We start from the raw sequence: 27,878 nt of genomic DNA, 5'->3' as shown, positions 1-27,878 counted from the left end.
TGTTAAAAAAATTAACTCCGTGCCTATATTGACTATATATAAAGTAATTCTCTTGAATTTTTCAATTTTTCCCACGGCACACCAGGCAACATCTCGCGGCACACTAGTGTGCCACGGAACAGTGGTTGAAAAACACTGGTCTAAACAGCTGGAGGCACCCAGCTGGGATAGCTCAGCCAGCAAGAGCATGAGGCTCTTAATCTCAAGTTCGAGTCCCATGCTGGGCAAAAGATTCCTGCATTGCAGGGAGTTGAACTAGATGACCCTTTGTGGCACCTTCCAGCTCTGTAATTCTGTAACTCAGGCTTCCTCAAACTCGGCCCTCCAGATGTTTTGAGACTACAATTCCCATCATCCCTGACCACTGGTCCTGCTAGCTAGGGATCATGGGAGTTGTAGGCCAAAAAACATCTGGAGGGCCGAGTTTGAGGAAGCCTCAACTGGTCTTCTTTCCCATTTTATGGCTAAGAAGTGTGTAATCCAGCAAAACGGCACCCCATATGTCCCCTGGCATTGAACAAGTCTCCTTAACACACACACACACACACACACACACACCCCCCTTTACTTAACATTCAGCTTTCAAGTTTAAAAGAAAATAAAAAATATAAGAAATATCTTTGCTTCCGAAAGCATTATCATACAGTACTCAAGGTTAAACACAAGTATCTACATTAAAGTTAAAAATAAATAGGATGAAGGCAAATTCATCTGGTTCTAGAGATGGCACAGAGAACTTGGCTGCGAGTATGACAAAGTATCATGAAATCTATTAATAGACTTTAAAACAGCCCGGCACAAAATACTTAAACCTTACTCATCAAGTGAGACCAAAACAAGATGTCGTAAGCATAAGCAGCAGCAGCAGCAGGTCTGTAAACAGCTGGCAGAGTTGAAAAGGAGCCTCTCTCGCAAGTGTGTCTTTTTCCGGCTTAGAGGGAGGATGGTGTATATTGGGGGGGAGAGGGTTGGGATTTCAGTGTTTACTTGTGGAAAGCAGGGGGTTGCAAAAGAACCCCTGACCAAGTCTGAAGGAAGAGAAAACAACGGCTGGCTTTAGTTGGAAAAGGGGAGGCTAAAGGGTAAGAAATGAGAAACTGAAGCAGCATCACAGAATCTGGAACATCACACACACACACACACATGCAATGATGCCCCCACTTCCCCCAAGCAGCTCTGGTGGAGGACCTCACCCACCGTTCCTGCGGCAGATTTGCCCCCCCCCCCAATCTGCACAATCCAGAAAAAGCCATGCTTTGCCACGCCTAGGGCAACCATACAGCAGCAGAGGCAGCCACTGTGGGCAAAGGAAGCCCTCTAAAATAACCTCCTGTTTCCATCTTTGCTAGTGCTGTGCCTTGACAGCAACAGAGTCTCCTTCCAAATTGCACTGCAATTAAGGCACCGACCGTGAAGAGGACCTGAAAACAACCTACTGGAGAGCAGCCCCCCCCCGGTCACTAAACTGGCGATGCTCCCCTGCCCAAAGCTGGCCACTCAGACTAAGGATACTAAGATTGAGTAGAAAAGAGCTCTTCTGTCTTGGGTCCCTCAGATTTGGGCAGACTATAACTCCCATCATCCACAGCTAGCTTAGTCCAGGGGTCAAGGATGGGAGTTGCTGTCCACCTACATCCGGGGAGCCAAGGTTGAAGAACTGATAGAAACAATGATTCTGACAGGACCTCCTGCGACAGGAATCAATGGATGATATTCCAGCAGCAACATGCAACTGAAGAAATGGGCATCATTCAGGTTGCGGGGGGTGGGGGGGGAGGAAGAGCAGCCCACCCTCCAAGCTCTGGTTTTGCCAGCCAAATAGGACTTTTTCCCTAGCAGGAATCGGTGGCAGACCCAATGCACCAGCTAGTGACAGCAAAGATGCCTGGCTTGTTCTTAGGCACACAGGAAGAGCCTTGCTGGATGCAGCGAAGGGTCTGTCTAAACCAACACCCCCGTTTCCGACAGTGGCTAGCCAGAAGTTTCTGGCGAGCACAAAAGCTCTCTTGCAAACTAGCATTTAGTGGCACTCTAGTCCCCCACACGAGGAAGTTTCACTGAGCTAACCTGAATAAAAACGGCTGCTGGGTGTCTCCTGCAGAAACGCTACAAGGGGGCATCGCATCTTGTGGCAAGGAGTACCATAAATAAACTGAGTGTGGTGTGTCTCTCTTTCAATTTCATGGGGAGACCTCAAATTCTAGTGTTGAGCGAGGGGAAGGAAAGCCTTTCCTCTACTTGTGTTCTCCTCTCCATGCATAATGACTTTAAGTGAACTGTGCTCATGCCTTCATTTGGCTATTTTTAAGCAAAACAGCACCAGATCATGTTAGCCTAAGGGAAAGTTTTCTGATCAGCGATTTTCAAACTCCTTGGGAACTGCCAGGAAGAAACGGGAGGAGAACTAGACACCTCCCTTTTCAGGGATTCCCCCGAAGACAGCACTGATGATCTCAAAGAGCCCGCTCCTTGCCCTCCTCGCCACCCATGCAGTCCTCGCAGCCGAGGACACCCGCCTCCAAATCCTCTCCCAGCTGGCCTCCCCAAGAAGCGGCACCCACAGATTTCCTCCGAGCCCCAGAGACAAGCTGTCCGATTGTTAGCGCAACTCGTTGAGGTTCAGGTTGTGGAGGTTCTGGCGCTGGCGGTTCAGGCTGATGGCGTTGTCCAAGGGCCGCTCCTCGCCCTCTTCCAGCGTCTCGGGCATGAACTGGCGGAAAATGCTGACGCTGCTGTGCCAGAAAATCGGCTCGGGCAGCTGGCCAGCCAAGCTCCACTTGCGGGTCTCCGGATCGTAGGACTCTAGCATCGCTGAGAGTTCAAAGGTGTTGTCGTAGCCGCCGGAGACGTAGAGCTTCCCTCCAAGGACGGCCAAGCTCCCTCCAACGTGCACCTGGAAGAAAAGGAGAGCGGTGCAGAAACCAAGCCATCTCTTCTCTACTCTGCATTTTGGAAGGTTGGTCACCTGCTTGCCATGCTTTCGGAAGCCTTTTAAAGATATCGCAAACCAAATTGTGCAGCGTCGTTCCCGGGATCAAGGAGCAGGGTTTTGTCTAGTGTTCGGATGCAATTGGATGCCCTTTCAAATTGAATTTTTTTTATTCTAATACGACACCTTGAACTGGCAGCAAATGGGCACAGGCGCAACATGTCGACAGGGTCTCTCTCCTGACATCAACCACGCTGCAGCAATCTGCACTCATTGCAGCTTCAAGATCAAGTGCAAGGGATAATAATGTAATAAAAATAATAATTTATTACTTATACCCCACCCATCAGGCTGGGCCTCCCTAACCACTCTGGGCAGCTTCCAACAGAATATTAAAAACACTATAAAAAACAGGCATCCCCAAACTCGGCCCTCCAGCTGTTTTGGGACTACAATTCCCATCATCCCTCACCACTGTTTCTGCTAGCTTGGGATGATGGGAGTTGTAGTCCCAACACAGCTGGAGGGCCGAGTTTGGGGATGCCTGCTATAAAACATCAAACATTAAAAACTTCCCTAAACAGGGCTGCCTTCAGATGTCCTCTAAAAGTCGGATAGTTGTTTTATTTCCTTGACATCTTATGGGAGGATGTTCCACAGGGCGGGTGCCACGACCGAGAAGGCCCTCTGCCTGGTTCCCTGAAACCTCAATTCTCGCAGCAAGGGAACAGCCAGAAGGGCCTTGGCGCTGGACCTCAGTTTCCAGGCTGAACGATGGGGGTGGAGACGCTCCTTCAGGTATACTGGGCCCCACAAAAAGCACATTGCAGTAATCCAACCCCCTCTCGCTAACTTTTCTCCATTGCCACCTTTGATCTGGACTCTTCAGCCTCCTCCCCCTTCAATTCCATTTAAGGTAAAGGGACCCCTGACCGTTAGGTCCAGTCGTGGATGACTCTGGGGTTGCGGCGCTCATCTTGCTTTATTGGCCAAGGGAGCTGGGTCATGTGACCAGCATGACTAAGCCGCTTCTGGCGAACCAGAGCAGCACACGGAAATGCCATTTACCTTCCTGCTGGAGCAGTACCTATTTATCTACTTGCACTTTGACATGCTTTTGAACTGCTAGGTAGGCAGGAGCGAGGACCGAGCAACGGGAGCTCACCCCGTTGCGGGGATTCAAACTGCCGACCTTCTGATCAGCAAGCCCTAGGCTCTGTGGTTTAAGCCACAGTGCCACCCGCGTCCCTTCAATTCCAATTACTGCTCATTAAAGATCCAAGACCCTCACCTGGAGCATTGGAGGGATTTTGTCCCATTCGTTCTTTGCTGGGTTGTAGACGTCCACTTCGGCAGAGTCGTCCCTGCAGAAGGAAATCAAGCAGAGGTGAACGAGAAGAAGATCCAAACACCCCTAGCCTTGTCGTGTGGAAGGGAGGGAAGGCACGATCCCCAAGCCTCTATGGTGGTACCTCGGGTTACAAACACCTTGGGTTACAAATACTTCGGGTTACAGACTCCGCTAACCCAGTAGTATCTTGGGTTAAGAACTTTGCCCTAGGATGAGAACAGAAATTGCGCGGCGGTGGCAGCGGGAGGCCCCATGAGCTAAAGTGGTACCTCAGGTTAAGAACGATTTCAGGTTAAGAACGAAGTAAGTCCATAACCAAAGGTACCACTGTACTTTATTCCTTAACGGGGCATGGGGACCCAATCCACTCAGACCTCATAGCGCTTGGCGCGCACACACCAAGTGTCAAAATTTCCGGGGCCTTTTGTGATCAGCTTAGAAAATAAAGATTCTGGTTGGAAGGACTGATGGAAAGGAAGGCGAGGAAGAGATCTTTGTGCAAACACACCAAACCCGCCGCCCAAAAATATGTTGCTTTCTTTCTCCTCTGCTTACCCCCACCCTTCCAGAGATTTGGAATCTGCTCTTTTCGTAGCCTCTCTAAAAGCAGCATTCCTCAGCCTGTGGACCTCCAGATGTTTTAGACTATCAAGACTTTGAAAAGATTGTATCACTGGATCAAATCTATCAGTTATGTGAAATTAATGAAGCTCAATAGTTATAACTGGAACATGAATAAATGTGCAATTAATGGCTACTGTTTTGAATGCTATTGTGCTATATTACCTTCCTTAGTGGAGCATGAATAATAATAATAATAATAATAATAATAATAATAATAATAATAATAATAATAATTTTATTTATACCCCGCCCTTCCCAGCCAAAAACCGGGCTCAGGGCGGCTAACACTAATTAAAATCACAGCAAAAACATAAAAACAATGCTTTTTATAGGGTGGGAGGTACAGGGGATGAGTTTATGGAGACAAGGCAATGGTGGCCTAAACCACTGAGCTAGACTTTGGAAGGGGAGGAGTTGCCTGCAGTTTCCATCCATCTTTTTTTGGAGGAGGAGAAGGAGATAAAAGGAGAAACCCTAGAAGCTTCCTGAGCTGTGCTCCAGCAGTTGCGTAACGCTCATCTCCTTGCTCTGTTCACGAAACAGGGAGCCTGACAGCAACAGGTGAGGGGTGTCGATGACAAAAGAAATGCGCTTTTCTGACCCGCAGAACGGCAGGCTGGGAGCCCGTCAAGACCGCCACAAAACTCCCAGCCGAAATGAAAGGGAAAGGCTCAGAACCTTCTCCTGGGCTGCTTCCTCCTCTCCTCTCAGCAAATGCCGAATGCCAATTGCATTCGTTAACTTTGTCGGGCAACTGTATTTACAATGAAATGTGGCACTTAGCAGAAGAGTTGGGGAAGGTGGGTGCAAAAGGAAAGGAGGGGGGTGGGGGGGTCACTGTCCTGTCGGCTTTGGGAGCTGCAAAATGTTTCTGGAGCCTCTGCAGGAATCCGAACTATTTCTCAAGCCAAGCTCTGGAAGGTTGCAGAATGCACAATTGCTTCTGGGGAGCAGAGCAGCCAAGCTCTTCAGCAAGCAACTGTTAAATCTCAGTGGGGCTGGCCGGGGGGGGGGGCAGAATGAATCTCAGCAGCAGGAATTCCAAGCTTCCTGTTCCTTGCCTGCACCAGTGGATTGAAGCGAGGCTGAACAGCCCCTTAAGATTCATTTAAGGCATCAGGATAAGGGGGCTATTTCTGCTTTCAAAAAAAGGATTTTCTTAACGTCTGGGGAAATGGGGTGTATACCCTGCCCCCAAATTAGGCATATGCTAGCACTGCAGGAGAGAAAAGAGCCCTGCGGGGACCAACTGGTTATAGTAAGCCGGACAGGGGTGAGTTTCACCATCCTGGCACCCTCTGAGCCATAAAGTCACTGGGGCCCCATGCAACAGCTCCCTGACCCAACTGCAACACGAAGAGAGTAATGTTGGCTTTGGGCAGCTGAAAGGGCAGCAAGCAAATCTTATCTTTCAGATGCTTCAGGCATACAACTTATTGCTTGTTTTAAAACAGGATGAAGCAGTTCATTCATTGGGAAGAGCATGTTGTACCCCCCCCCCGGCAAAAAATAAATAAAAAATCTGTTTGGCTTCTAGATGAAGAATGAGACTAGAGGTCACAAGGAAGCTCCCCACAGCCCCCGTTCACACAGGAGGAACCGAATGAGCCTCCACACCAGAGGAAGCCTCTTGGTGACTGTAGGGGCCACAGTTGCAGCAGTCCCTGGCAAGTGAATGGGTGACTGATAGCTGCGAGTGGGCTGTGGCAGCTACAGTCACATGGAGGCTCCTCAACCGATGAGAGTTTCCTGGCACAGCGAAGATCCGTCACCCTGTGAACAGCTGGTTCTGGAACCCATTTCTGAAGTCTACAGAGCGAGAGCTGCAACCTGAACAGAGCAGGTGCCCAAATCCCAACAAGGAAAGGGGCAGCTGACCCCTTCTCCTTCCTCCCCCCTCCTTGCCACTCCCTCGGCCAACTTGAAAGATAACAAGCTTATCCAAACTATTTTCAGACCTTGCTCAATCACGAGCTCAGCCCATCACTGGCTGAAGGGCTCGAGTGCCTTTCAGATAGCAGGAACCTGACCTACGACAGCCCCTCTCGATGAAGGGCACCAGGGAGCCGCCTCTGGGAAGCAACAGGCTCTTGGAAGCTCCCTTCTCTAAGCTTTGCCAACTTAATCTGCAGAAAGAGCTTTGGAAGTATGAAGCAAAGCTCCTTCTAGGTGGGGGGGGGCAGGAGTTCCTTCCCATCCCCCGCCCTGTCTGGGATGTTGCATAACTGGACCAGCATCCCGCAACCCTCCAAAATATCCAGGGAGATCAAACACATTCACAAAGAAGCTTGTAAAAACTCCTACGCAAAAACATCCCTGTTTGTGGCCTAGTGGGGCTATTGTGTGGGTGGAACGAGTGGCTTTTTTTTTTTTTTACAATTCTAGGTTGCACGCTCCCACCCTCACCCTATCTTGAGAGGAGATGGCAGCAGCTAAGGCAGCCTTTACCTGACAAAATACATCAACCCGCTGAGAGTGACGGTCTTGGGTGCGAACGACCAGGGGGGCAGCTGCCCGCAGTTCACCAGGGACCACAGGTCAGACTCGGGGTCGTAGCACTGCATCACCATGGACTCCTTGCCGGACAAGGAGCCGGTGGCGTAGAGCTTTCCGCGGCAGGCGGTGGTGGAGCAATTGTCCATGGGGTAGAGCATGGGCTGCAGGGGCTCCCAGGAGTCTAGTGTGTGGTCGTAGCGCTCGGTGCTGTCGGAGGCTACCACGTAGAGCAGCCCGTCCAGGACGACGGAGCTGTGGTACTCGCGGGCCTTCAGCATGGGAGACACCTCCGTCCACTCGTTCACGCTGGAGTTGTAGCGCCAGACGCAGTCGTAGAGCCTCGAGCCGTCGGAACCTCCTAGGGGCAGAGCACTGCGTCCCATTAGTATGGAATCATAGACCTGTAGAGTTGGAAGGGACCCCAGGGGTAATCTAGCCTCAACCCCCCCCCCAAAAAATGCAGGACTCGCACACAAGACTGTGGCTCAGGGCATGTGGTTCACCCTAATGGTCCACTTACACAAGGCAACAGCTCCATCTAATTGAGCTCCTTTGTACCACGTTAAACTGTGCCTTCTTACAAGCAGCAGCAAATCAAAGATTTGTGGCAGAGGTATTTCCCCTGGAGAATGCAGAACATGACTTTGATCCATGAAGGCCCTTTGTTACACACCAACGAACGTATTTCTTAATTGGGGGAGAACTGCCCACATCCCATGTTTGCTTGCAAGCCCAAATGCCCCTTGCTGAGACACCTCAACATCCCTTCAAGCAAGACCAGGCTCTGATCAAACCCAGAAACAAAAATGGAGTGCACAAATTTCCTTAGGGAAAATGGGATACATGGCCACTATCATCTGTGGCAACGAGAATCAGCTTCAGGCCAGTGTCCGATGCTCTCAGACTCTGACAAGAACCAACCTGTAGCTTGGAGAGAGCCGATGGCCCTCCTGTGGCACAATGGGTCAGTGCGCCTGGCCGTTAACCAGAAGGTTGGTGGTTCGAGACCACCCAGGGATGGCTGTGGGCAGGATTTGGACCAGATGACCATCATGATCCCTTCCAACTCTACAATTCTATTCTATGATGGAGATGTGGTACCCGCAAGGTGTTTGTAGACTACATTTGTAGACTACAGCACCCATCAATCCCTCACCTTTAGCTGTTTTGGTTGGGGTGGATAGGAATAGCTGGGATGGGAGTATAGGCTACCCACCTGTGCTGTACACAGACTTCAGCTGCATCCTTAGTCTGCTGAAGTCTACAGGGCTTAACTATGCTCGCAGAACCTCAGCCTGGCTGATGGGGCAGACTTCATGGCTTCTCCCCACCAAGAGGAAGACTCTGTTCCTCTGCACATCCCAGTGATCAGCTGTGGGCATGGGACTGGGACGGCCAGCTACCCTTACAAAAGCTCCTTTCTGGGCCCTGCACATGTGTGTTTGCAGGGATGTGGTGGTCTCCAAAGCTCACTGGGGGAGGCTTTGCCGAGGGAGAAAACGTCTGCCCCAAGGGCAGCCACATGGTGGGAATGAGAGAAAATCCTCCTAATGTCTTTTGACAGCTGTATGGAGAACTCCTGCAGGGAAGATTCCCAGGAGGGTGGCTGGTGCTGGGGCATAGCACAGAGGCATCTCAGCTCAGGTGTCTCCCTCGCTGGCTCCTAGCACCCGCTCTATAAATAACTTGCAAAGCAATGAACAGGAAGGGGGCGTGGAGACTCACACAGAGCCCCTTGTTCAGCCTCCTCTCTCTGGCTTCCCAGGAGGAAGGTCAAAACAAACTGGAAGCTCCCCACAAGCTCAAAGGCAGATGCTGCTGGTGACACATATCATCATCTCTGAGCATCGGCCACACACACTGGAGCTAAAGAAGGCACGTAAGATTGTCAGAAGAGCCCTGCAGCTGGATCAGGCCCACTTAGCCCAGCACAGTGACCAGCCAGATGCTTATAGGAAGCCGCAAGCTTCCCAAGAGTGATATGTATGCAGCCTAACACAGTACAACACATTCAGTCATAGGGCATTATTGACAAGAGGGAAAGGAGAGAGTGGATGGGGTCTGTTACCCTGGAGAAGAGCTGCCTGTAGGGATTGGGCAGGAGGGTAGCTAGGTCCTTAGGGCACAGACCCATGACACAAATTGGCAGGTGCTGATATGCATGGGTCCCCTTAAGATATTAAGAACTGAACAATACAGCTGTATCTGATCAATGGCCTATCTAGTTGCACTTCCTGTTTTCACAGGAGCCAACCAGATGCCCCAAAGGGAAGCCCACAAGCAGGACCCAAGCGAAAACTGCCACTCTCCCCACTTGTTATTGGCCAGCACTGGAATTCGGAAGCATTGCTGCCTCCATCCCTGAAGGCAGAGCCTAGCCAGAGTTGCTAGTAGCCATGGATACAGTACCCTTGTTTCCCCATGAACCTGTCCTATCCTCTTTTAAAGCCGTCCAAGTTGGTGGCCATCACCGCCTCCTCCGGGAGTTCCGCGGTTTAAGAGCTGTTCGCGCACCTTTTAGAGGGCACGCCTGTGGCAAACCCCTTCAAGCAGGGCTAGGGACACTCCAGCAACTGGTAGCCCTCCCGTCCCGGCTCACCGGTGACATAGATGTCGTTGCCGAGGGCGGCGGCGCTGTAGCCTCCTCCGAGGTGCTCGGGGAACTCGGCCAGGTAGCGCCAGTGTCCCGTGCGGGGGTTGAAGCAGTCGACGGTGACGAGCTCATCGCAGTCGCGGTCGCAACCGCCGAGGAGGACGAGGATCTCGGCCAGGCCGGTGGAAGGGCGCGGGCGGAGGCGGGCGCAGGGCGCGCGGTCGTGGCGGTCCAGGCGGCCGGCCTGGAAGAGGCGCGCCTCGGCCACCAGGCGCAGACAGGCCTCGGAGCGCGCCACCAGCGGCTCGCCCTCGACGTGGGCCAGGAGGGCGAAGCGGCGCACGAAGGGCAGCCGGACGTGCGCCAGGAGCTGGGGCAGGAGCGGAGCGCGGGCTGCCGGCTCGGCGCGCACCCAGCGCAGCGCCAGCTCGAAGGCCGCCTCCTCCTTGGGCACGCGGAGCGCGTCGTCGCGCAGGTACGAGAGCAGCCGCGGCAGCGGGAGGCGCTCCAGCTGCGCGGCCAGCTCGCCCTCGCTCTCGGCGGCGTGGCGCAGGACGCAGCGGCGGGCGGCGGCGGCCAGTGGGGCGCACGCGAAGGCCTCGCCGAACTCCTGCATCTCCAGGGCGGCGGCTGGCTCGAGACGCGCCGCCAGCCAGGCCCCGCACGCCGCCTTGACGGCTGGGAACTGGAGCAGGTCGGCGGCGCGCAGCAGGCGCTCGGCCAGCTCTGGCCCGCCGGGAGACGCCACCCGGCCCGTGTAGGCGAAGTCGAGCAGCAGGGCCAGGCACTCGGGCTCCACGCCGTGCAGCCGCACCCGCGCCGCGCGCGCCTCCCGCAGCCCGCCGCCGAACATGGCGCGGAAGTAGCCCGAGGCCGCTGCCAGCACCGCCCGGTGCGCGCCGAACTCCCCGCCGCCCGCTACCAGCGTCACGTCCAGCAGCGCCCGCTCCGCCCGCAGCGCGCACAGGCCCCGGAGCAGCGCCGTCGCGTGCGCCGCCTCCTCCGCCGTCGCCTCTTCGCCCGTCGTCGGTTCCATTCTCGCCCGCCGCTGAGTCTGACTGCCGCCCGACGCCTCCGCGCACCCTCGGCCGGCTCCTCCCTCGCCTGGGCTGGCGCCGGTCCCGCGCGCGCTCCGCCTCCTCCGAAGGGCGACGACGACGCGCCTGGCTGGCTGGCTGCAAGGGCGCCGCTCTCAGTCGCCAAGCAGCTTCGGAGAACACCAGGCTCCTCGCTGCCGCCCTCCTGCCTCCAAGGGGAGCCGGGAGGGGGCGGCTCTGTCGCTTCAGCCCCGGGAAAAGGGCAAGCCTGGGCTCTGGAGAGGAAGCGCCCGCTAGCACCAAGCGAAAGGCCACAGACGCTCGGCTGGACGTAAAAGGCAAATTGCTTGGAGCCTTCCCAAGGCAGTGGCGGCGCCTTTCAGCCTCCACCTGAACCTTCGTTAACTCTTTGCCAGCAAACTCTGAAAGGCTCGTGGGTGCGCAGGAAGAAGGCCCAGGGGAAAGGCTACCGGGATGCGCCTGGCGACGGCCCTCCTTGCATAGCTGCTCGGCTACCCGCTGCGTGGCTACTAGTCACGATGCCTCTAAAACTCCAAGGCTGTAATGTTTCTGAATGCGTCTTGCGGGAAACTGCAGGAGGGGAGAGTGACTCTGTGCTGGGGTTTCCAATAAGGTGGCATCTCGGTGGCCCCAGGCCCTGCCAGAACAGAATCCTGGACTAGATGAACCACTGGCCTCATCCAGCTGGCTTCTTTAATAGTATGTTCACAGTCTGCACAACTCACTCCCTAGTGAACGTTAAGTGCATAAGGTCATCAGGCTCCGTGGTAACAGCTACAATTCCCTTGTGGCATTTAATTCTGTTGAATTTATTTTACTGTATTTTAATTTATATATTGTAGATTTTTTTATATATTTAGTTTTTGAGATTTTCCCCGAGTACAAAGTTGCTTATAAACATTCTAAAGAAACAAGCCACTGAGTGAGCAGGGGCTGCGCCAGTCTTGTTTTGGGAGTAACTCCCTTTGAACTCAGTGAGGCAGACTCCCAAATAAACATGAGGCAAGGCCTCGTAGACTTTCCTAGGAAAGAGCCTGTTTCACATTCTGATGCATGCAGAAGATTATGATGCAATAAAGAATTAGTCACTAACACCCCTGTTCTAAATATAGTGGGTGACGCCAAGTAAGTCATACCCAGGGAGTGACTTAAGCTGGATATCCCCCATTATGGGGAAATAGTGGATCTGGCTCCTGAGCTTAGGACTTCACAGCTCCATAGTCTGGTGGTGCAATAAATCAAGTGCGTCTCATTCTAGGTGCACTCAGGTGGGCGCTCTCCAAAAAGCAACAACTTAAGCAGTCAAGTACTGTACTTCTTTATAGTGCCAAAAGAAAGGGGGATAAACAACTGTTCACATGCATGCATCCATTATTATTTGACAGACTAGGACACTCACACACTTACAGAGGCTGCAAAACCCCTTCTCAGAACTTATACACACACACACAAATTGTTAATGGGTTTTCCCAATACCCCCAACTACTGCAACACCACTGCTTTATTAAGATCTGGTACCTTTCCCCCCAGCACCAAATATGGGGTTACAATCTAAAATTCACCCCAGCAAGTGGAAAGAGATTGCAGTGGGATAAATTGCAAAACATGACTTATTATTTCAGTTACACAAACTTGGTGACCTCTTGGTCCTAAGCAGGGCACGCCTTTGCCATGGAGCTTCCAAAGATGCCTGGTTCGATTTGGGGCCTCAGCATCCGAGCAGCGCACTACAAGAATGTTGTGCTGAAGCTCTCCAGTCACAGCCTGAGTGTTTTCTCTCACAAAGGCCTCCTCTGTTGCAAGGACACTGCTTCTCTCGGATCTGCAACTGCTGATCAGCACATAACCATGTCAGCTGCTTATATAAAGCACATCAGACCAGACCCCGTGGCTGTAAACATCCCAGAAAAACTTTGCAGCTTTTCTCATCTGGGCAGTTTACATTTACTGTTAGTACTACCACTCCCCCCCACAAAAGAAATAGTTGTTTTTTAATAATTTTATTTATAGTTTTCATTTATATACATTTCAGTAGTTTAACAATAGTTGTAACATTTCAAACCTCAACTTCCTCCTCTTTCTGCGGTTTCTTAACTTTATTTTTATTATTTCCAGCATATTCTAAATTAACTTATTTAAAATATTTGTTTTATTTTTTAATTGGGCTGTATCCAATGTCACTCACATTCAGAGGAGACCCATGGATAGGCAGAGGCCGCTTTTTGCAATATCTGCATTTATTTACAGATACCCCAATGGCTGGCATTAACATAGCAGACCCTGGATCTGTAGTCTCCCACTGGGAGGGGGGAGGGGGGGAATGCTCTCTCCTTCCAAAAAAAGAGTCCAGGGATTGAGAGGAATCTCCTTAACAAAGGGAAGGTGCTTGGCCACACTGCCAGGGCCTTTAAGGTAATTCCTGGCACTGCTGCTGGGTCCCATTAATGTAACAATCAGGAGTCGCTTGTTGGCAGGTAAGACCTGCATTGACACCATCAAAAACCCATAAAAGCAGAAGGTTCAATTAACTCTATATCTGCTGGTCTCCTCTACTGATCTCATGGATGAAGGATGGAAGGGCCCATCTTGTTATTCTTTGGATTCATGTTTTTAAAAGGCATGCTTATTGCTCCTTCTGAAAAACTGAACCACCTTGTGTACCACTAGAGGCTATGCAACCCCCTCAGACTTTGCATCAGTCTGGGAACTGTTCTGTGATTTTTATCACCAAACAATCTCATGGTTCGCACATTCATACTAAATATGATTTTATCTGGCAACGTCTATGAACAACTGATATATTTTGGTATAAATACTGTATGAACCGTGCATCCTACTATGGAACATATTTTATGCTATTTGGTCTTTGCAAAGCATTTTTTAAATTTTACCATGCATTTTTACCCCTTTTGTTTTTATGACAGTTTTTATGATGGTTTGATGTTTTGTTTGTTTCATTTGCAAATCTTATTTTTAAAAGTTTATATACACCCACCCACACCAAAATAAAAGAATTACAGGAACCTCTGAAAGGGCTTCGAGTTATTGCGGAGTGTCCTGAAACTTAATGAACTGCGACATCAATTGTAAAAAACAAAAACCTTGCAAGACTTCCTGTGAACTTCCAGTGCCTCCCAAACCCCGACTGGGAAATTGCCCATCAGGATGCCTAAAGATCTCTCGGTGGAGCGCAAGGACTACGATTCCCGGTTTGCCATGCGAGCGGCGCAGGCGCAGTGCTGCTGCCAGACCAGGAGGCTCCTCCCCACTCGGGCGGGCGGGGCGGGGCTTCGGCACCCACCCCCGTTGCCGGTCCCGGGAGGCGCTGCCGCCGCCGCCGCCGCTGCTGTTGGCTTGCCGCCTCCTCCTCCTCCACCACCTCCACCTCCTCGCTCGGTCCTCTGATCCCACCCAGCCTGCCAGCCATGGATTCTGACTCCTGCGCTTCCCCGCCGCCCCCCGAGGTGAGAAGAGCCCCCTTGCCGTCCTCCCCCCAGTGATGGGGTACAAGGAGTCCTGCCCCCTCCCCCCCCAAAAAACCACTACCGCATATATACCCCCAGGAGCCCCACTTTCTCCTCTCCCCCCGTTTCGTCCCCCGCCCCGCTTTCTCTTCATCCTTCTTCAAGCCTTCTACCCGCCCCCCGCCCCGCTCTAGCCCCAGTTCAGGACACCCCCCCCATCCACTCCCCTCTCCGCGCAGAATTGGGTCTCTTGCTTGAGGTTGGATGTACGTGGGTGGGAGAGGGGGAAGGCGTGGCAGAGTTGAGGGGGTGTCCGGAGCTTCTTTTTTCTCCATTTAAATCTCACCCCCTCCCTCCAGCACACCTTTCCAAGCCTTCCTCGGCCACTGTTCTCCCCTCCCTTCCCTTCTTTTAAGGGTGCGATCCTTCTCTGGTGCTTCATCAGCACCCTGGGGGGTGTTTGCCCCCGCCGCCCAGGGCCGGTTGGGATCCGGCTTGCTGGGCAGCCGGTTGCCCGCACTCCATGCCTGACCCTCACTCCAAATCCCAACAAAGAAGCAGGCTCCCCTCCAGAATAAACCTCCCCGTCCCCCCTCCACCGGGCATTGCCCACTTATTATGATGGCGGCGGGTGGGGAATGGGCAAAAGTCTGCAATGTGGCGCGGCGCTTTAAGGGTTTGCTTGCAAAAGTGGGGGTCCCCTCCCCTGCAGCTCCTCAGCCAGTGACCCCTCCCTTTAGCAAAGTTTTCTCAAGGCCCCCCCCCCCCGCTTTTTCGGTCTCCGAGTGGCACCTCGCTGGCCCTGCCCTCTTCGAGTCCGTGGCTGACGCCCCTAGTGGTTACGCCCGCCTCTTCCTCCCTCCTTGCAGGATTTTTCTCCCGGATCCAAACGATGCCGCACGGTGGAGGACTTCAACAAGTTTTGCACATTCGTCTTGGCCTACGCGGGGTACATCCCCTACCCGCAAGAGGTATGGACGTCGGAGTGCGGGGTGGAGGCTGCCTTCGGTGCAGCTGGATAATTGGGGCGGGGGGGGGGAGGGGAGAGGCGGGCTCTGCTTCCCAAGATGCGGCTACCCTGCTGTGCAAAAGAGTGGGTGTTCTCTCCCCCTAAGGCTTTCTGGGATTTGGGGCCCTGGCAGGCTCCGGTTCATTGGTGGGGGGAGAATCGTCTCCGGAGGGAAAGGATCGGGAGAGGAAGCAGTGAATCAGTGTGTGTGTGTGTGTGTGTGTGTGTGTGTGTTTAATGTCTTTGCAAATGCTGCCTGGGGATTAGGATGCTTTTGTGGAATGAAATGTCAGGAGGTGCTTTTTTGTTCTTATGCAGATTGGCAGCCTTTGCGAACCTGGTGGCCTCCGGACATTTCGGACTACAATTCCCATCATCCCCCATGGGCCATCATGTAGCCATGCTGATGGGAGTTGTGGTCCGAAACACCTGGATAGCCCCATGTTGGCTACACCTGCATTGATAGGGAAGTGGGAAAGGCTGTTCTACAGCCCTTCTGTTCTGTCCACCCTGAATGTCCAAAGTGACCAGCTGTAGTGTCAAAATGCAGGCAAAACTCTGGAGATTCTTGCATTGCAGGGGGCTGGACTAGATGGCCCTTGGGGGGCCCCTTCCAACTTTGCACCTGTACCATTTCACAAAACTGTAATTTAAAACAATTGCTTGGGTGCTGGGCCTAATTGCAGCCTCTGTGAAACTGATTTCTGTGAAACTGATTTCTTTCTGCAGGACCCTTCTGTGCGGAACGCCCCTAGCCCCCCCAACAGCACCGGGGGCACCATCGACAGCGACAGTGGGGATGTGGGTGAAGCGAGGCTCCCCTCCGCCCTCTCCTTGCCAGGGAAAGCACAGAAGAGCTTCAGCCAGCTGACACATTGGAAAGCTTACACCTCCCTCTACCAGTGGGCAAAGCCCCAGGGCTTCCTGTTGGGCAGGAAGAAAATGGGGCTCAGGAGGAAGAGGAAGCTGAAGCGGAGGGAGGTGCTGGCGCCTCCACCCCCAGAAGAGGAAGACAGCCGGGAGCTGCTGGGAGGGGAGGAGTCCTATGCGCAGGCGCCCACGAGCCCCTCTTCGGAAGGCGATGCCCACTCCTCCACGGGGCACTGCTCAGCATGGGACTCTGACTCGCTCTCCAGTGCTTCGTGCCTGCCAGCAGCCCCACCAGAGGCTCCGCGCCTGGTTCAGACGGTGGGCAAGCGCACCATCATCCGGCAAGGGAAGCAGGTGGTGTTCCGCGATGAGGACGGCAGTGCAGATGACGAGGACATCATGGTGGATTCAGGTATGGAGCAGAGAGGGTCTCAAACAAAGCACTGTCTTTCTGCATCAGGCAGAAGGTTAAAAGCAGGGGAGCCATGAAGGCTGGATGGCATGTACTGACAGCTCCAGCCAAAACTTGCAGAAAACATCTGAAGGGCACCAAGCTAGTGATTGCAGTGCTGGTGGCACCACTTGGGAGAGCTTTCTCGGTGGTGGCTCCCTTTACGTGGAACACTTTGCCCTGTTCCCCTCTTGATTTGTGTTCTACTAGCGACTGATAACTTTTTAAATGAGCTTTTTGATTCTCTTGCTGTTTCACGACCCGATTGCAAATATTGCCTTTTAACTAATCATTTGTGTTTTTAATGGCTGGCTCACTCCTGGCTTCCTATATGTAAAACCACAAGATGAGCAACGCCCTTGTGGAGGGGGAAAACAGTGGTATAATTTTAAATAAGAATGTATGTATATTTTAAAAGGTCAGTGTATTAACCGCCTATTATTGACGGAACTCTCACCGCTATTAAAAAAACCAAAGCGGTATTTTGAAATCATTATTGTGGTGTGACCAGTTGAAGGCAACAAATTCTCTTGCCACAACAAATGAACTCCTTGGGGAGCCTGTGGGAACCCTGCAGTTATTATTGCTGGCTTCCATCATCAAAGCAGCAGCAAGGGATAGTGGGAGTTGTAGTCCAGAACAGCTGGAGAACCCCAGAAGAGTAGCCAAGCCCTTTTCTGTGTCACCAGCGGCAAGAGTGTTGGGCTGAGAGATAAAGGCTTGCTCCTTGGAGGGAGCACCCACCTACAAACAGGCTTCCCAGGTAGATGAATGTGGTTGTATTTGAGGACTGGTGGTATATCTGATTAGGGTCTCTTACCTAGAACTTGTTTCTCTCTCTTCCTCCCTGCCACACAGATGATGATTCCTGGGACCTTGTGACCTGTTTCTGCATGAAACCCTTTGCCGGGCGCCCCATGATCGAGTGCAACGAATGCCACACCTGGATCCACCTTTCCTGCGCAAAGATCCGCAAGTCCAACGTCCCAGAAATCTACGTCTGCCAGAAGTGTCGGGACTCCAAGTTCAACATCCGCCGCTCCAGCCGCTCCCGGATGGGGTCGCGCCGGCACTTCCTGGATTAGCCGGGTGGGATTTCCCCTTAACGAGTTTGACACAAGCGGACTTGTCATGTGAAACACGAGACTCTGGTTGGTGGGGGACAAACCCAGCCACAAGCAGGGAACATCCTCTCTGTGGTGAAGGGAAGCGTCTCGAGGCACCCTCAATGGCCTAAATCGCCACTTGAGAAGGACCCGATTCCGTGCCCCAACCAACGCAAGCCGAAGAAAAAGGGCATCATTAGGATAAGAGGAAGGGGGGGCTGCCTGGTGTGCACCTCACTTCCCTTTCTTTCTGTTGTCCCAGGTATGAAAGTATGGCAGGATGAACTGCCTGATGGGTGCTGAGTGACTCCACCATCAGGGAAGGGGATGCAGCAGTTTGAGAGCTGGAGGTGCCAGCAGCTGTTGCACCTCCACCGCGCTGCAGCAGCAGGATCTCTGTTAAGGTTGTGTGAAAAAGGGTTGCCTTCCCCACCCAGTGGAGAGCCAATCCGAGGTAGCCTCAAAGTGAGACAGCCCGTGGCTGCTGCTTTAAAAGCCACCTTCAGTGGGGGAAGCCATCTGCTCGTGCAGGCAGGGAGAGGGAAGGGCAGCCATTTCTCTCCCTTCGGAGGATGGGCTCAATTCTTATTCTGACAGGCTCCTCCTCCTCTCAGGTCCATGATAGGCTTTCCTTCAAGTCGGCTGGCTCTGTGTTCGTAAATTGGGAAACGTGTAAAAACGCTTCTTCTGAGCTGATAGGGGTGGTAAGCCTTGGCACCTGGGGATGCCTCTATGCATCCAGTACAGAAGTCTTGCGAGCTGGGAAATCGGCACAGAGATCTCAGGTTTAACAAGCCCAGTGGATTCCTGCCACCAGAGTGCTGATGCCTCCTTTGCAGTGACCAAACTGGCTTATTGGACAGATGTGAATCCTCAAGTGGATTCTCCCTTTGCATCGCTCTGAGCTGTCGACAGCAAGGAAATGTAGTTTGTGTGGGGAAGGAAGAGCAGCAGGCTCGGTGGAGTGAGGAGTGCACTAAGACAGACAGTCGTCTTGCCCGAGTCTCAGCGTGGAAAAGTATTTCTTTGGGCACCTAATGTGCGACCCAGGTTTTCTTATGATGGACTTGTGTTACAAGTGGTAATGGATGGGGGGATTGATACCCCTTAAGTCATTTACCCAATTGGTTTGGTAGGGTTCCCATACTGCATTCTTCTGCCATGACCGCAAAACTTTGTCCATTTATCAGAAGTATGAAGAACTTGATTCCTCCACACAGCAGGGTCTGCTTTCCCATTTGCCAAAGACAGTTCTTCTACAGAATGCCCCAGGCTGATGCTGTGATCACTTGGCAGCCTCAGCTACCATCTTGGTGGTGTGGTTTTTTTTAAATATATGTCTGCAGAGCAAGACAAATCAGTGTAGGACATCTTGTGGTGGAGGAAACAACCGAGGAATAAGTTTCCTGTTGAGCAAGAGTTTTCACTTGTATTTTGGCATTGAGCTCTAGGACCCAGTTTCAACCATTCTGCAATCAGGTGGTGTCTGGCAAGCCCAGTTAATTGGGTTTTTCAGCAGAAGAATAAACATCTTGCATGTCTGTGAGTTCATCTTTGTGCAATCTCAGTTTGAGAGCTTTATTTTTTTTAATTAAAATTATTTGTATTATCGGATGAGGTTCCTTGTCTGTCTTTCTAGAAAAGAAGTAAAATCTTTAAATGGTGCATGGGTGACGTGTTTTGCTGCTCAGTAGGAGTGGAGGCAAAACCACTCCAAAGCACTGGGAGAAGGAGCAGGAAGGTGATGGGGTGGCGGTGGCAGCTTGAACATAGATACCATCCTTTGGGCGTGACTAGTGTAAATGCGAAAAATGCACTTCCCTTTATTGGGGATGGGTGGTACTGTAGTTCAGTGGTAGAAAGTCCTCAGTTCAATCCATGGCATCTCAGATAGGGCTGGGTGCAGACAATACCTGTACTGAGAAAGCTGGACCAAGGTTCTGACTGGGCACATGGTTGCTTCTTGTTTTCTGAGTCTGGAGGAGCAATTCTACGTCAACACCATTAAATTTCTATTCATTTAGCCCATTCAATTTTCCACTACAATGCTCAAACCAGCTTTGAATGCAGGGGATCAGGAATGTCTGGGGATCATGAACACCTTGTTGGCAAATGGCTCCTGGACAAGATTCCCCCTTGGTCTAATCCTGCAACCAGGATCTCATTTTAGTGCTTAAGGCCCCAACTTTGGGGCTTCATCTCCCGTTTAAAAAAAGGACCAGTCTGTCAAAATCACAGCCATGGCTGATGAAGGTGCACCAACTGTCTGATGACAGAATGCGGCTTTGTAGGATTAAATCTTTAGGGAGGGATGTTTGATCAGTGCCAGGAACAGCCCGTAGGAATCAGGTTGTCCACCCCCCCCAACACTTCATTCCAAACATTAATATTTCTGCTTGATTTTAATGTGTTTACAGGCAGAGCTGTTGGGGGAGCGGACAGTAGTCTCCACTCAGATCACACTTCAGCCTCAGAACTTCTAGTGGCCTGAGAAGAGTCCCTATTGTTTTGGTATTTCCCTAACACACACACACACACACTCCCTTTCACCCATATAAAGTATTATGATAATGTCCCACCAGAGGGTTGTTGAGAAGGTAACAGAATATGGGCGGAGTGAAACTGCTTTGCATCTGCAGAATGCTGGAAACCCCCAATCTTGAGTTTCTTAAAAGCATTATTGGTAGTGAAGCCACTCTTGAGGTAAGAACTCACCTTGCAGGCTCAGAAACCTCCAAAAAAAGGGGCTTGGGAGTAAGGGGACGGGGTGGGCAGAGACCCACTGCAGCTAGGTAAGAGAGGGGTCATCTCCAAGCCAAAGGGCAACATCCCCCACAGCTTCCATCTTTGTTGAGGCTGATGGGATGGGGGCACATGATTAAAGGATTCCTTTATGTAACAGGCTCAATTTATGGGCATCACCATGAATGCCAATAGCTATTAGGTTAAGCTGGTCACCAAATTCAGCTGAAATGGAGCTTAGGAGGATGGCTGCAGAGGGAGAGAGCACTGGTATGCCAGCTAAGAGCTATGAGCACCTGGAACACGAATGGGAAGAGCATCAAGCACCTGGGTGGCTCTTACAGCCACTTCCCCTATAGTCTACAGGAGCAGAAAGAGCAGAGGAAATAGAAAATGCACACATTTCCAGACACCAACCATGGCTCCATCACCCTGATGGTGCCCTCTAGCTGCAGTTGGACTCCAACTCCCATCATCCCTTACCCCTGGCCATGCTGGCTGATGGGAGCTGAGAACCTAACAGCACTGGAGAGTAACAGGTTAGGTAAGACTGATCCCTTGTCCATACCTGTTGCAAGAAAGAATGACCAATTAAGTCACCAGAAGGCACTACATTTAGCCTCCCTGAAGGATCAGAGTAAGCATGTCTGGCTGTATCCTTTGCCTCTTTGCCCAGTGGGAGGCTTCTGTGCCCCTTCTTTAAGTAGCCAACAGTCCGGAGAAAATGGGTCTCTTTTTATTGTCCTTATTTGTTACAGGAGAAACCAGAGGCTCTGACCACATCAGCGGCTCATGCACTTTGCAAAATTCCCAGTCACACGAGGCAGGGGCTTTGGAAAGCGGGGAAGGATTGAAGTGGAGGGGTGCTCAGGCTGAGCTGGGTTCAAAAAGCAGAAGGTTCAAGTGGTTATTGTCTGAAAGGCGCCGAAGCAAGCCTGCCTCCAGGGTGCTCCTTCTTACCAGTGTTAATTCTAGCTTGATTCTGGTTCTTGAAGAGGCCAGGTCACAGATTTCTGAAACCAGAACTCACTGCGATCCAGGAATAAATACTATGACCATACAGTGTATTTCTCATTCCATCAGCTCTGAAGGAACTCAGGATAACTGACGTGGAAAAATGAGTGGGGCAGTCGGGTAGGGGTGTCAACATGAATAAGGATCTTTACTTGAAGGTACCAAGGGTTAACCAAGGAGATGGATATTACTAGACCAGAACTTGGTTCAATGGAAGATGAGAGAGAAAAATATTTGTCCAACAAAACTGAGGAGCAGCAACACCTAATTTCAAGAGGAAAAAGGGGGCAGGAGGGATGTAATAGGCTTCATGGAATCAGTTATCATTTTACTTAGGGTAAGAGCTAAGGTGGGGACAGATGGGGGGTATGATCTGGATCCAAATGAGTGGGGCGAACCCAGTTATACAAACGAATAAAGTGGCACAGGGGATGCACCACACTGTGTTTCAGGAACCAGCAGTTACAACGTAAAGCTTGTTTTGGCATTCAACACCCCCAGGGATCCTGCATAAATGTCATCAAGGAAGGTGTTCCAAGGACTATCAGAGAGGCAACTCCAGTCTCCTCTCTTTGGGTCTGTAAAAGGAGCTCTACACTGCCACCAGGGACAGAGGGCCAAAAATGGGACTCCTGCAACCTCTCCGTTGCTTTCTTGTAGCACAAGAGCACCACTGGTCTGCGGTGGGAGCAATCTTCCATCGAGAATGCTATTGCCTCTGATTTGGCACTCACTTGGCCCTCCCACTCCTATCTCCCCATTGTGCCTCCATCCGCACGACGCCTTTTGTGTACATCAAAACACTTATGGCGACTTTTACTCCTTTTCCAGGCCAGCTTCTTGCTGTGCTTGGAACAAAGACAAGTTGACAGGGAAACAGTTCCTCTTAGTGTATCATATTATATCAGCTGCTAGAGAGAGAGAGAGAGATGATGATGGACAGGAAGATTCAAATGTGTTAAAAGAAAGGCTTACAAACAAATTTCCCAAAGTGCATTTTGATTTTGGAACGTGGATATGAGCACCGTGTTCTTTGCATTGCCGAGCAGCAGCAAGGGTCTGTGCGGCGGAGGCCATGAATATGCCCGCTCACTCCTTCACCTGAAGTAGCCCGTACCCCCCTCCACTTCCTGCAAGAATAAGATCGACACCTCACCCACCCCGCCCCCCAGCCCCAAGGCTCCCCCCGCTGAAGAGGACACTGGTTACTGCAGGGGAAAGAGGGGGCTCCCAGTCTGCAGCCCGCCCCCTTGCGTTGACAGGGGCAGGCTAGAAATGCTAGCCATCATCAGCTGTGTCAGTCAAGCAACGGTCCCCAGCTGCAGGGTCTGGGTGCCACTGTCTTGTTAGAGCAGATTCCTCTCATTTTGTCCCACAATGTTATGTTGGGTGTCCAACCACCTTCTTCTGCACCGATCAGGAAATACGGTAAGTCGCATCCCCACCCGTCTGAAGATGTCATCAAATCCAGGGAGGAAAGATGGTGCCATATCTGCTGGCCCCTGGGCACAGAACTCAGCACCTGCCCTCTTCCTCACCAGATTAGCTGTCTGCATCAATCCGGTGAGCTGTGAGGGTAGCAAAAAGAAAAAGAAAAAAAGAGGGTGGGTGGGCAGGGAGATAAAGAGAGGAGAGACTGTTTTATAGAGGCTGAGGTCAAGGCAAACTTGCTAAAGAGTCACCACTGAGGGAAGTGTAAAGGCACTTTTTTTTTAATAAGCAGGGGGCAACAGTGGGTTCACTCCCAGGAGACCCACATTGTGCTCCTCCCACCCCTGTAAAACACCTCCTGCAAAATGGCAAAGGAGAGCAGGAAGCAGCCTGCCTCCAGCACTACGCAGCATGCCACCATCCACAGGGGAAACTGGCAGGGAGGCCCCCAATCCAAATCCTGACACGGAAATCAATTTTGTGGGCTATGGCTCTAAGCTATAATAGCTGCAAAGTTGGGGGTTCTGAAAATCTGGGTTTGCCCTGCCCTGCTGCAGCTGTGTACACAGGGGCACGAAGTAGCCTCCAGAGAAGCAGGGCAGGGAAATGTTGCCATTCCTTTAGGAGCTGGAAGCTGCTCCCCAAACCAGCCGGAGTCACACTGCATGGAGCTGGCCAGCCATTTCTGGGCACTTAGGATACGCCTCATCCTGAAGATGTGCAATATTTCTGCCGCCTTGGGGACTTGAAGCTTCCTCTCTACTTTGTTGATTTTATCAACTTTAAATTATTATTAACCTTAATTTGCTACTCAAGCTATTACTTGTCCTCCACCAGCAGGCCCCAGGGTGAGTTACAACAATTTCAGTTTTTAAAAACAGTTAAATCAGTCCCAGGAATATCTCCAGTGTCAAAGACCAAGGTACAAGAGGTGGGTCATTTGACAACGAAGTCAGGTTTAAGGGGTTCTCTGTGCGTCCTCATAGTCATGCTTAAATTGCTGGAGGAAAGTCTTGGCTCCATGCAGCAGAGTGTGCTGTGGCCACAACCGTCTCAAACTCACAGCCTCTGTCAGTGGACTGAAGGAACATGAAGGCAAACAAGGCGGGAGTGAAATTTGGAGATGTGTGTATCGTCGTCATCCCCCTGACCCCATGAGTCCTTGCAAATGCAATCTTCCCATCTCCTGTCCATATGGCAGCTCCTCAGTGGAAGGGCAATGGTTGCCTTTACCAGGCCTGAAGAGGGGCTGGAAGCGGAAGCAGCAGACCAGGGCTTTGCTACTTACACTGCTTTGGTATCCGAAGGGCCTCGTTGTCGCCAGACATCACTTGATGCAGGACTCCTCGGAACTGGTAGAGGACTTTCAGGCTCTTATCTTCCCCGACACAAGGGTCGTAGAACCCAGGCAGGCCGGCCTGCAAGAGAGGAACAGTCACACGCTGAGTCAAGGAGAAGGGCGGTTATAGAGATCTGATTGTTAAGTGACTGGTTGGGACCCATCTTGAAACCTCCTGCCATTGGAAAACTCTGGATGGAAAAGTTTAACGTTCGGATATGGCCACCAGCTTTGAATGATAAATTGACTCAGGAATGCAAGAGGGCCAGGGGAGAAACACATGAAGGCAACTTTGAAACAGTCTGGTGCCAGTTTATCTCTTCTAGAAACCTCAACAATACATCAGTTTTACTGCTATCTAATCACCTAATCATCTAATTCCTTGAGTTCAGTTGATTCTTATTTGCTGTGCTTGGTGCTGTTTTTAACCCCTTTATGTTAAAAATTCCAATAAAAATGTAATTACAAAAAAAGGAAGAGATGATGGTGGTTGTGCAGAAGTATGCACATTGTGTAAGAGCTAGTGCACTTGTGTGCACACCCACCCACCACAGAACTATTGTAAAGCTTGGCTTCTGTATCCTACTGGAAGTCCAACCAAAGGTTTACAAATCACACCTTATGATTGCATGGCTTGGGCTGTGAACCACCCCACGGCGCCCTCAGAAATGAAACAGGTGAGTTGTGTGAGATAATCTGTTTCTCCACCTCCCTGCACACTGGCCTCCTCTTTACCTTGGATGCTTCTGTAAGGATGAGCTTGGAGTCTTTCACCAGGCACTGCAAGGGCACAGTCACGTCTATGACCTTCACCTTCTCGTTCCTTCTGCTTTGGTCATTGACGAATTTCCCGTACCAGGCATTCACCACAATCAGGCCTGCATTGTTAACGAGAATAAGCTGTTGGCGCAGAGGACACTTTCAGGAAACAGGGGAACGCCCCCCTCCCCCTCCAGGCAAGGAGAGAGAGACAGAGACAGAGACAGAGACAGAGACAGACACACACACACACACAGAGAGAGAGAGAGAGGTCTGCCCAGGCCTCTTACTATATAAAATCAAAACAGATGAGCACACAAATCCCTCCACTGGGATAGAGGCTCCCCTTTTAAGATTCCATATATTCTTCCACCTTAGAGGCTAGGGCCTTGATTTATTTTTAAAAGAACTACTGAGGTTCTTGGGTTGCTGATTTCTGCAACTAGTACCAAAGCCTGAGCTTGCACAGTACAATAATAGGAGGTGCCTTACACTGAGCATGCTCTAGCTCAGCTTCATCCATGCCAATGGGAATAGGCTCTCCAGGGATTCAGACATTGGTCTTTTTTCTGCCTTACCCCAGAGATGCCAAAGTATGAACCTGAGACCTTCTGCATGCAAAGCAGGTGCTCCACCACGGACCTACGGCTCACCCGCCACTCATATGGGATGAATATGCCCTTGTAGATAAACTGGAACCAAATAGGTATTCCAGAATCATTAAAGCAAGCATTCTGGGGCACAACCTTTTTCCCCTTAGTGCTTCCTGTTCCAACTCGATGACTGAAGCCCCATAAGAGCAGCAAGCAACACAGTAGCATTTACGAACCCAAACAGAAGTGTGCAACCACCTCAAATGCCTGCAGGGCAGACCTGGGTGGAAGAAAAGGGAAATCAGCACTCCTTACCCATCCTGGCTTCTTCGGCCTCAATAATTCTCCGGACAGATTCCTGCATCAGCCGCACCTAAGTGAGGGGACAGACCAGGATTCAGCATCAAAAGAAGAAGGCTTATTTATTGTGTTTGCAAATATTCCTAAAGGGAAAAAGGAGGAGGAGGAGGCCTTTATAGGGACTGCACTTGTGTAAAACCAACATGTGAGCCAGGAATGGGCTACGCTCTGCCTCTTCCATCATAGGAGACTGCAGAAGGTTGCCCTCCAACTCATGGAAAGCAACAGGGATGGTGGACCTTTGGTCATTCTGGGGTTGGTTTTATGTGTGAGAGAACCTGAGAGGGGAGCCCCTAGACTGTGTTGCTCAAAGGCACAGAGGCAAAGTGGGAGCTGCAGCAGTAGGACAATCAAGAGCAAGACCCAACTCCTCTCTGGGAACCTCATAAAAACAAGACCGGAGGGAAGGGCCAAGGCTTGGGGATGTGTTCTCCTTCAACACATTACGCTACATGGGGCACGAGGAGGAACAGGATCTAAGCAAGATTAAGGCTTGCTCAGCAGCTGCAGAGGTTTTGCTGCCTACATGCTCCCAAGCATAACTTTGCAAGCACTAGGAAACATGTTTCACAGAGAGAGGTGAATTTCTGCACTTGTGTGTAGAGTTGCGTCACACTCGTCTCTCCAGGGTTGCAGGACAAGGTGTTCTCCAAAAAGCTATGCCAGGTTCTCTTGCCTGCCTCTGATCTTGAAGGCCTCCTTACCACATGCAATTGGAGCCTGTCATTGTACAGTAACTCAGCCAGGAGGGATGTGCACTCTGCAGCCTGCCCAGAGGCACTTGGATCGATTCTCCCTGCACTCCTGTCTGGATGTTGGCACTGCCCAGAGGTGACCAGGCAAAGTCCCCCCCCCCCACCCCCAGCCTCGATAATGAAGATTTGTTGTAACAAGAAATACATTAGCAAGGGCTAGATTTACTAGTGGCCTTGTGAATGCTTGTCATCAAGAGGCAGGGTCAAAATATCTGAAATAAGTGAAAACCTTAGACATTGAATGAGACCAAGGTGGAAACATCTAGCCCAGTACTGTGCATCTCAAAAGACATCACTTGGAAGCGCACATGCCAGGTGTGAAGGAGGCAAATGACAAATAAAAAGATGTCAGGTACTTATTGGTGCTAGCTTGCCTACAATAGAGACAATCTATGCTACAATAGAGACAATCTAAGTTAGGAAGAGAGCAGAGAGAATTGTAACAGAGCCTTTACATCCCGGTCATCATCTGCTTGATTTACTTCCATCTGGACGTCGCTACAGGACTTCATATACAAAATCGGCCACGCACAGGAACAGCTTTTTCCCTTGTGCCATTAAATTGTTAAATTCGTTTCCCTTGTGCCATTAAATTGTTAAATTCGTAGTTGTGTAGCTGAAGGGGAGGTCAATTATGGGTGGGATTTCTTTGCTTCTTTGTATTGTGAGTGGAACAGTGTTTGTATGTTTACATTGCAATGTAGCCGAAACAAATTCCAAGTATGTTGAAAAATGTACTCGGCCAATAATAAATTATTGCTTATTCCTTAACCTGGGACATGTAAAGCATATGATCTATCAGAGATGTGGCCCTGGCCCCCAAAACTGGCTACAGTCACACTCTTGCATGTGTTCTATTTTTGAAAACACACACATACACTCTCTCTCTCTCCAGTAAAGGCAGGCGATGAGGCAATTAAAACAGATTCAGTTA

The 27,878-nt window shown here is 51.1% G+C and overlaps 3 protein-coding genes across 6 annotated transcripts in view; 1 reads left to right on the top strand and 2 right to left on the bottom strand.

Annotated features, from left to right (window-relative positions):
- Positions 1 to 1,214: 1,214 nt before the first annotated feature.
- KLHL21 (kelch like family member 21) lies at positions 1,215 to 11,107 on the bottom strand. The gene is made up of 4 exons (XM_033156540.1): positions 10,000 to 11,107; positions 7,353 to 7,758; positions 4,221 to 4,293; positions 1,215 to 2,893 (listed from the first exon to the last, which is right to left on the bottom strand). The coding sequence occupies exons 1-4, from the start codon at positions 11,027 to 11,029 to the stop codon at positions 2,600 to 2,602; spliced, it is 1,803 nt and encodes a 600-aa protein (XP_033012431.1). The 5' UTR covers positions 11,030 to 11,107; the 3' UTR covers positions 1,215 to 2,599.
- Positions 11,108 to 14,427: 3,320 nt separating this feature from the next.
- PHF13 (PHD finger protein 13) lies at positions 14,428 to 18,112 on the top strand. Of its 2 annotated transcripts, XM_033156539.1 has the most exons (5): positions 14,428 to 14,515; positions 15,385 to 15,486; positions 16,254 to 16,505; positions 16,548 to 16,806; positions 17,704 to 18,112. In XM_033156539.1, exons 1-5 carry the CDS (start codon positions 14,477 to 14,479, stop codon positions 17,928 to 17,930), a joined length of 879 nt encoding a protein of 292 aa, XP_033012430.1. In that variant the 5' UTR covers positions 14,428 to 14,476; the 3' UTR covers positions 17,931 to 18,112. The 2 variants fall into 2 exon arrangements, with proteins under 2 accessions (XP_033012430.1, XP_033012429.1); XM_033156538.1 differs by having other exon boundaries at positions 16,254 to 16,806.
- A 4,763-nt stretch (positions 18,113 to 22,875) lies between these two features.
- The window catches only part of DNAJC11 (DnaJ heat shock protein family (Hsp40) member C11), a 53,668-nt gene continuing 48,665 nt past the window's right edge, over positions 22,876 to 27,878 (bottom strand). For all 3 annotated transcript variants that reach the window (XM_033156535.1, XM_033156536.1, XM_033156537.1), the window contains 4 exons: positions 26,145 to 26,202; positions 25,213 to 25,355; positions 24,427 to 24,556; positions 22,876 to 23,275 (listed from right to left, as the gene is read on the bottom strand). In XM_033156535.1, the coding sequence (XP_033012426.1) occupies positions 23,250 to 23,275; positions 24,427 to 24,556; positions 25,213 to 25,355; positions 26,145 to 26,202 (357 nt within the window). In that variant the 3' untranslated portion in view covers positions 22,876 to 23,249. The remainder of the gene's footprint in view (positions 23,276 to 24,426; positions 24,557 to 25,212; positions 25,356 to 26,144; positions 26,203 to 27,878) is intronic.

Source organism: Lacerta agilis, chromosome 8 (genome assembly GCF_009819535.1).
Source record: "Lacerta agilis isolate rLacAgi1 chromosome 8, rLacAgi1.pri, whole genome shotgun sequence".
In the NCBI taxonomy this organism is placed as follows: Eukaryota; Metazoa; Chordata; class Lepidosauria; order Squamata; family Lacertidae; genus Lacerta; species Lacerta agilis.
Note: the sequence above shows the minus strand (reverse complement) of the source record. Positions and strands in the feature narration are given on the sequence as shown.

Coding starts and splice junctions, on each gene's coding strand:
- PHF13 (XM_033156538.1), top strand. CDS start 14,477: ATGGATTCTGACTCCTGCGCTTCCCCGCCGCCCCCCGAG. Junction 15,487..16,253: donor ACATCCCCTACCCGCAAGAG/GTATGGACGTCG, acceptor TTCTTTCTGCAG/GACCCTTCTGTGCGGAACGC. Junction 16,807..17,703: donor GGACATCATGGTGGATTCAG/GTATGGAGCAGA, acceptor CCTGCCACACAG/ATGATGATTCCTGGGACCTT.
- KLHL21 (XM_033156540.1), bottom strand. CDS start 11,029: ATGGAACCGACGACGGGCGAAGAGGCGACGGCGGAGGAGGCGGCGCAC. Junction 4,294..7,352: donor GGGTTGATGTATTTTGTCAG/GTAAAGGCTGCC, acceptor TTCCTTCTGCAG/GGACGACTCTGCCGAAGTGG. Junction 2,894..4,220: donor AAATCCCTCCAATGCTCCAG/GTGAGGGTCTTG, acceptor CTTTTCTTCCAG/GTGCACGTTGGAGGGAGCTT.